Source organism: Poecilia reticulata, linkage group LG1 (genome assembly GCF_000633615.1).
Source record: "Poecilia reticulata strain Guanapo linkage group LG1, Guppy_female_1.0+MT, whole genome shotgun sequence".
Lineage (NCBI taxonomy): Eukaryota > Metazoa > Chordata > Actinopteri > Cyprinodontiformes > Poeciliidae > Poecilia > Poecilia reticulata.
In genome coordinates, this window is record NC_024331.1 from 9,620,361 (window position 1) to 9,628,002 (window position 7,642).

Sequence of the window (7,642 nt, forward strand, 5' to 3'; positions counted from 1 at the left end):
TGAAACTGTGGTCTCCCGTGTGCCATCCAAACAACAGTCACGCTGCAGGTCGTTGTCATATCGACTCACTGGTTACACAGAAGGTTGTGGGGGAAAATGAGCACAAGAAGCTGATTGAAAGCATAAAAACAGTTTGGTAAGGATAAGCTAAAAAATAAAAATAGATCAAAGTAACTCCCAAAAAAACATGTTGGACGCATAATTTAAAAACCAAGCATTTAAAAATAATATCAGTTATCTTGTTTTGTTTATACTTATCTTTTGCTGAAGTTTTATTGGTGAAATTCATTTGAAGGCATGGGAACAAACTTAATGTTTATGGTTAAATGTATTTGGTGCTATTTTTTAYCAGAAAGTCTAAAGAGATGAAATCTCTGAGGGAGTGCTGGCCAAGAGGCACGCAGGTGTACAGTTTRCAAAACARTAATTAAAAGGTACAGACAATTCAAACATCATAAATTTACTTAAGTACAAASTAAATAAAAACTTACACAAATAGAACATAAGTCAAGACTCCATGAAGGAGGTTTAAGAAATGCTATTACACTTTTAAGAGGGATTGTTGTGCAAAAGGTTTTTATTTTTTTAGCTTTCTATCATGTTATAATGTTATTCCCTCATCAGCAACATATGCAAACTGTTGCTTTTACTCATTAATGCATGTTTTAGAAATCGTTGAATCGCCCGTGGCAACCAATCAAGGGCGCCTTAACAAACTGATGAACTACTTCTCAGTCCAGCGCTCCTACAAATGTTTGTAAACCGAATCAGCACAYGGCATGGAGAAGTGTTGACACTAAAGACACAGACGCCAAAGGGTCAGATACAGATATGACGTAGGTCAAATTTCTTTTAAGTGGGTTTTGACATATGCAGTATTTTCATACCAGCTGAAGACAGCATAGTTACTTCACTGAACTCAGAAAATGGCACTTTGTGACTGACAAATAGACAAAAAMCCCCTTTGAGAAGAGTTTTWARCCAGTTTGCAGATTATTTCTKGATCAAGGGTGCAGCATATTTGTAAATGTCCCAAAAGATCAGCTGATAAAATGATTCATTAGTGATATCATACATTATGCATCCATTACAACGTGTTGTGCATCAATGAAAGGGATGTACCAAGAATTTAATGTGCATGTATCAGTGGCAATGCTGTTGGAAACTCAACCTGCTGTTTTTCTGTATGTTGAACAAACACAAGATGTATTTGCAATTAAATAAGTCTAAAAAGCCAAAACTGTCTGAGAGACGACACAAGTGAAACGTGAATGCAGATTGTTCTTGCTTTCTGTGACGGCTCTTACATAATTCGGTGGTGGCGTTCATCAGGGCAGTGTCCCGTTTCCTCCTCCGGAGGGCTGAGCACATTGGATCTAAAAACATGGATGCACGTGTYGCGACAAAGTTATTTCAGATTTATTCCAGGTGGAGTTAAGAAAACAAACAGTAGAAGAATTTAGATTTTTTTAAATGTATTTTAGCCTTATGTAAAATCAAGAATAAAGAAAGGCCTCCTATTTTAACTGGAACAGGACAACAAGCCATCATCTCTTCTTTTATGCATTGTTGTATTTTTGTTTTGCTCAGCTACCCTGTCTGGGCGGCGTCTCGGATTGTAAGTTGGACTGAAACAGCAGCCCAGCATCGTAGAACACACTCATGCTGTCCTTTCCTCCTCCGTGTGTGCAGCCGATGTCGTGGTTCTCAACTGTGTCCCACACCTGAGGAATCAAAAGGGCTCCTTAAAACCCTTGTGCGTGCGAGAACTGAGGCAAACGTAGAGGTCTATGGAAAATGATACAGGTTTTATGTGTGTGGGGTCAGTTGGACCCCATTTCGAAATACAAGGGTTAAGATAAAATGCAAAAAAAAAAAAAAAAAACAACAACTGATGAATCTTTGGGGAATGAATCTTTGACATGCAAAGACGCTTTGGCTTTAAGTGCTGAACATAGTCAGGAGAGAAGATCACCTTTTTCTGCGTCAGACGGTATTTCTTGTTAAGAGCAATGACGCCTTTGTCCACGGCCAGCAGCCCCACTGTGGCTTCAGGGTCTCCTGTGATTTTCAGATCAAACTTTCTCCGAGGTTCGTAGGAGGTGGAAAGTTTCAGTGGCTCTAGTTTCAGCTGTTGGAAGTAGATGAGACCATCCCTTATTTCCATGCATAATATGATTAAAAGAGTAAGAACTGTGAATAATAGCGGAAGGCGTGCAGACAATGAAGATGATGCTTAGAGAACATGAGCGCTGGGAGACACAAACATTACCATCTAAAACAAAAAAGCAGATAATTTAAAGCAGAATTGAAACTACACAAGAGCCCTTTTACTCCCTTCATGCACACATTAAATCAAAATTCTTACTTAATTTCTTCATATCTTTGAAACGTTTTTTTCTTTACAATATGGTTTCAACACAACAAAAAAACCATTTGTGAACGTTTATGTTTTAAAGTGTGTCCAAATATTTACCATGATCAATAACACCGAACAGCTGAACAGAGACTCAGAAGTTGGATTTAATTTTCAGTTTTCCTGTCTAGATATATTGGTGGATGTAAATCCATAAGATGCCAGATGGTGTTTAAGAAATGTCTGAACTTATAAAAAATGTMTGAGAAATCTAAAAAACAACAAAAAAATTCTATTGGTCAAAAATAAAATAATAACCGTGCCTCACCGAGCCGAGGCAGGAGTCCTTCACGTCCACCCAGACTGAGTCCGACACCACCTCGTTGTCATCGGGATGGTAGAAGACCAGGACGCGGAATGACGGCAGCATCTCCTTGGTAACGGCGAGGGTCATGGATATCATCACTTGACCTTTCACTTTAAAGCGTCCATGCTTTATTAAYTGACCTCTGCTCTGGATCTGAAAGCAGGAATAAAAAATAAAAAGACTGCATAAAGCTCTACTTCAAACTTCTTCAAACGTTTTTAGAAACAAACATAAAATTTGCTCTCGCACCAAATATGTTACATCGTTTTCTGGATTGTCCTGTTTGTTGAGGTTGATGTTCACTTTCAGGTTATCTCCTGGTTTTACTTCTGCTGTTGACACTCCTGCAGAGACGGCTTTGGGTMATTTACCACAAAATGTGTTTATGCATAGAAAACTGATGGACATAAATGTAGTGTTTACCTATGTGGACGTAGTTTTTGCTTGTTGAGCGATAAGGTAGAGCTGTCATGCTTGCCGATGCTTGTCGTTCAGCTGAAATTCGAGGACTTTTGGTCCTTACCTACACAGTTAAGCAAAAATATAAATATTAAATAAAGAAATATACTTGACAAACAGAGATGCACTCTAGCAAACACAGCTATAGAGCTCTTACAGGTATGACTAAGTACAATTACATGTTCTTTGTTTAGAGGAAGAAAATATTACTCGATACCTCATGTTTTTGAATCGCACTATTGTCAGAAATGTGAGAAACTTACAAGAGCGTTCATGCAGGCTTCAATGCTTATTTTAAACATGAGATCAGCATCCTGAATAGGCGTCTATCCATGTGCCTCGATAAAAATGTGAAACAACACATTTCTACCAATTCTCAGGACTTACTGTGATCTTTAGCGGTCCAGTGTTTTCCAGCGTATTGATTGAAAGTCTCGCCATGCCGTTGGCAGAAGTAACGCCTTCAACCTCAGCTTCATCGATCGCAACAGGAACTCCTTGTGCTGAAGTGCCGTCAGGATTCAGAACCTCAACCTTTCAAGAAACAGACAAAGGTCAATCATATCTGACAGAAATGGATATGGTCAAACATTCGCATGGAAAAGAGAAGAAAGAGGATGTTTGAGGAACCTGAATGTCTGATCTTTGGACCAACAGTTCATTAAAATACACAAATTCACAAAGTTATTCGCTTAAACCAGCTACAAATCAGTCAAATGTGACACATCAGACTATCAGTTTGTCTGCATGTGAATCAAAACAGGACAAAAGAAATCTTACCGCAAAATCAAAAGACAATCCCGGTTTGAAATATTTGGGTGTCTTGGAGAACTGGATGATGTACGGTGATATGACAATGTAAATATCTCTCAGCTCTGCCTCCACCATCTCACTACCTGTGAGGATAAGAATGAAGTGTCAGGCTTTCAGTTCGTTGTTTCACAGCAGTGCGGACACATAAAAAAGCTCTGGATGTCACAGTACACCACTTCACAGATAAAATGGTGCATAGTCACGATATATTAATAAACAAGGCCTTTAAGGCTTCCATTGTTGGAAGAAGTGAGTTCAGTTCCTTCAGGGGATAACGCTGAGACCAGGCTCTAATGCTGAAATTATGCACTTCAGGATAATGTCAACTCTTTTTACACAAAGTGATCGGTCTGAACATTTTCCAATAAGATCGTGACATGATGCGATCCTCAATGGGTTTTAAAGTTAAATCATAAGGCACATCAGTCATAATTTCCACCAAAAATAATGATAAACCAAATAAAGCTGAGGCTTAAAATAATATTTAAAAATTGCTTTTCAGTATTTTATCAACGGAAATTTTTAAATATAACAAAAAACAAACGACATGACATAAATGAAAAAGTGTTGAGCTGAGTACTGAAGAACAGAGGACACATTTATTTACATGATCCATAACATACTAATTTACATTATGTTCAAGATTTTAACAATTTAGAAACATGTTGTATTTATGAGTTTAGTTATTAAACTCATAAATTGTTGCACTTCCAGGACTCTAAGGCAACATGTTTACATAAAAGCTTGAACAAAGTCAAGACAACCCATTTCATTAGGATACACACTGTGATAAACTGTAAACAGACTACCACAGTTTCTCCTGGATAAGTGACACTGACCCCCACCGACCTCTGCTTCTCTTACCGTCTCTTGTCAGCACGCTGACCGCCACAAATATGGAGCTGCCCATAAGATCGGTGAAGTTTTCAAAGCTCTGAGTAATGTGCTCTCTCTTCAGGGTCACCACTCCTTCTCCTCTCTCAATCTAATGTCACACAATGCACGTTATCTGAAGAGTTTGGTGATGTCACACATTTACATCTCATTTACACTCACAGGCAACTTTATCAGGTTCAGCTTTTCTACAGACAAAAACAGTGAATTGCTAATGACATAGCAGCAGCAGCAGCAGCAGCAACACACTGTGTTTGGTATCAACTGATCAATGACTATTCAAAGCACTTTGCATTGCTGAAAATGTGCTGAATGAATAAAATTACCTTTACCTTTATTCAATCAATATCTACATATGTCACATAAAAAACATTGTTAGTAGGGGTGGTCATCTCTCACATTGTTTATCATTCATTTATTGTGGTTATTCCTTTCATGATAAGAATTACATTTATTATCACAATAAATACCTATGAATAATATTTAAAGTCCCCCAAAACTGTCAATTTTGTTGGGATTGTCCACTGTTTGTRCAAAAATAGTACCAATAAATATCAACAAATGTATGAATATGAATAAGTGCATTTACTGYKTGCAGTTTAGTAACACAAATAACATTTTTCCATGTGAGTGATGTCCTAGAGAAGTGGATTACAATGATTCTCAGAAGCAGTGTTTATGTTTGTGGGGCGATGGTTGCTCTGCTCTGCAGCARTACAGTTACCTAAAAAAGCAATAATAAATACCTATTATTACCAATTTTATCGTTATAAGAAATGTACCCCAGAATTGTGATATAAAACTTTAAATCCGTATCGCTCACACCTAACGGTCAGCATTACTAACGACATCACTCATCTGTCTGAGGACGGCCAAAAGTTAAGACCAYAAGCACWGACTCCTAATGAGCTCCTTCAAACCCTCCATTTGATAGTTAGTTACAGGTCAGTATCTGTGGGTTTGTTTACAAAAAGCGTTTCCATGATGATTTTCCATATTGTGCTTGTACAGGTAGAATCTCACCCTTCTGTCAGATGCTTCAAACTGTTTCTTATGCATGTGAGGGTCAATGTTTGAGACGGACGTGGAGCCAAACAAAACAGAAAAATAACTGAAGGTAAAAACTCACCGGCACTCTCTGAAGTGAGCTGGGAAAACTCTTCTTTTGATTTTGATGCACAACTCCAAAAGCTCCATATGCAGAGCCTTCTACATCTTCACCAAACATGTACCTGGAGTCAGCAGGAAGACGCTTTTATTTTTTGTTAAAGTTCCAAAACTAGTTTCTACTGCTGTAGATCAAAGTACTACAGAAAACTTAAATCGATCTGATAATCAATACATGTCTCCTACAAAGAGAAACTCAACGTACGTGGCCTTGATGTCTATGTGGAGTTCTTTGCTGTCCGAAAAGAAGAACGAACTTCGGCGTATCAGTTTGACGTCRAAACTGGGCAGCACTGGAAGTTTAAGGTTTGAGTGAGCTCTGACATCAGAACAATCACAACCAGCACGTCAGGGAAACTCTTACGCAACTCACCGTATTCTTTGATTTCAAACTCTGCAGAGTAGCTCATATGTGGTATGCTTTGAAACCTCGCCACGATTCTCCAAAGTCCAACACTTGACACACAGGAAGAGCATCAGGATGTGTGGCCTGTTTAAACAATCCTCCCGTCTTTGACTGTCCATGCAGTAGATGAATGTGTGCCAGTTAGTAGTAAAGTTAAGATAGAGTGAATAGGTAGCTATATTTGTTATATTGCTGTCCTGAATTCCTTAGTGAGTCAGTTTGCTGGTAGCTCAAKTTAATACGACACAAATCGACAAGATTCTTCACTTTACTGTAGCCAAAAACATTCTGTAAAACTGTAGCAATAAAATTATGWGTTTAAAAATTACGAGTTAAAACATTAGTACTGTTGAYTCTAAATTAACAAACTTGTTTCCTTTGCATTATTTGAGGTCTGAAAGMRCTTTTTCGTTATTTTCACCATTTCTCATTTTCTGCAAATAAATGCGTACTAAATTTTCGCTTGGAATTTCAGAGACATSCTGTCAGTAGTTTATAGAATAAGAGAACAATGTTTGTTTTACTCAAACATATGTTTGAGTAAAACAAATTTACTCAAACATGATTTTACCCTTTWATAAAGAGTAAAATCAGAGAAACTGGTCATTTTAAGTGAACTCTTAATTTTTTCCAGAGCATATTAATATGCCATATACTCACCTGACAACTTCAGCAAGTTGAAAATCTCCAGAATGAATTCCTGACCTCAGAGAGACTGGATCCAGCGGTAGAATGACACCTTCAGGGGTCTAAAGGATCAAAATCAAGATTTATTATTATTATTATTATTATTATTAAAACTGGTAACTAAAATGCCTTTAGTGAATCCTTAATTTAAAAATTACTATTCTCTAAATCTGTATTAATAAATATCAATTTGTTTAAATACAGCACAGAAGCTTCACATATTGTGAGAAATCACTTCTAGAAATGTTTAGTGAACATGGAGTTACCATCCATGATTTTTTTAATATATATAACATAACATACAACAATGATATTCAAATGTTAAATAAATCACCACAAACTCAATGGCCACAGAAGCGTCCATCTGGGTCATGTTGTCTCTCTCCACAGGCTTCATGTCAGGCGTCATGGCAAATATCCTGTAATGAACTGCAGCAAAAATGTTACACATCCAATTATCATGAGACTTTTTACATGAACCCATCAGGTAATA

At 37.4% G+C, this 7,642-nt stretch overlaps 1 protein-coding gene across 1 annotated transcript in view; it reads right to left on the reverse strand.

Moving 5' to 3' along the window:
- Window positions 1-7,630, reverse strand: part of LOC103462413 (complement C3-like) — a 21,001-nt gene extending 13,371 nt beyond the window's left edge. Inside the window, exons 1-15 of the mRNA XM_008405182.1 lie at window positions 7,484-7,630; window positions 7,123-7,211; window positions 6,430-6,512; window positions 6,262-6,349; window positions 6,019-6,121; window positions 4,860-4,980; window positions 3,963-4,078; window positions 3,570-3,716; window positions 3,147-3,246; window positions 2,973-3,067; window positions 2,685-2,876; window positions 1,976-2,131; window positions 1,595-1,724; window positions 1,308-1,376; window positions 7-68 (exon numbers count right to left, since the gene is read on the reverse strand). Of these exons, the coding sequence (XP_008403404.1) occupies window positions 7-68; window positions 1,308-1,376; window positions 1,595-1,724; window positions 1,976-2,131; window positions 2,685-2,876; window positions 2,973-3,067; window positions 3,147-3,246; window positions 3,570-3,716; window positions 3,963-4,078; window positions 4,860-4,980; window positions 6,019-6,121; window positions 6,262-6,349; window positions 6,430-6,512; window positions 7,123-7,211; window positions 7,484-7,600 (1,668 nt within the window). The 5' untranslated portion in view covers window positions 7,601-7,630. The remainder of the gene's footprint in view (window positions 1-6; window positions 69-1,307; window positions 1,377-1,594; window positions 1,725-1,975; window positions 2,132-2,684; window positions 2,877-2,972; window positions 3,068-3,146; window positions 3,247-3,569; window positions 3,717-3,962; window positions 4,079-4,859; window positions 4,981-6,018; window positions 6,122-6,261; window positions 6,350-6,429; window positions 6,513-7,122; window positions 7,212-7,483) is intronic.
- Between the last annotated feature and the right edge of the window lie 12 nt (window positions 7,631-7,642).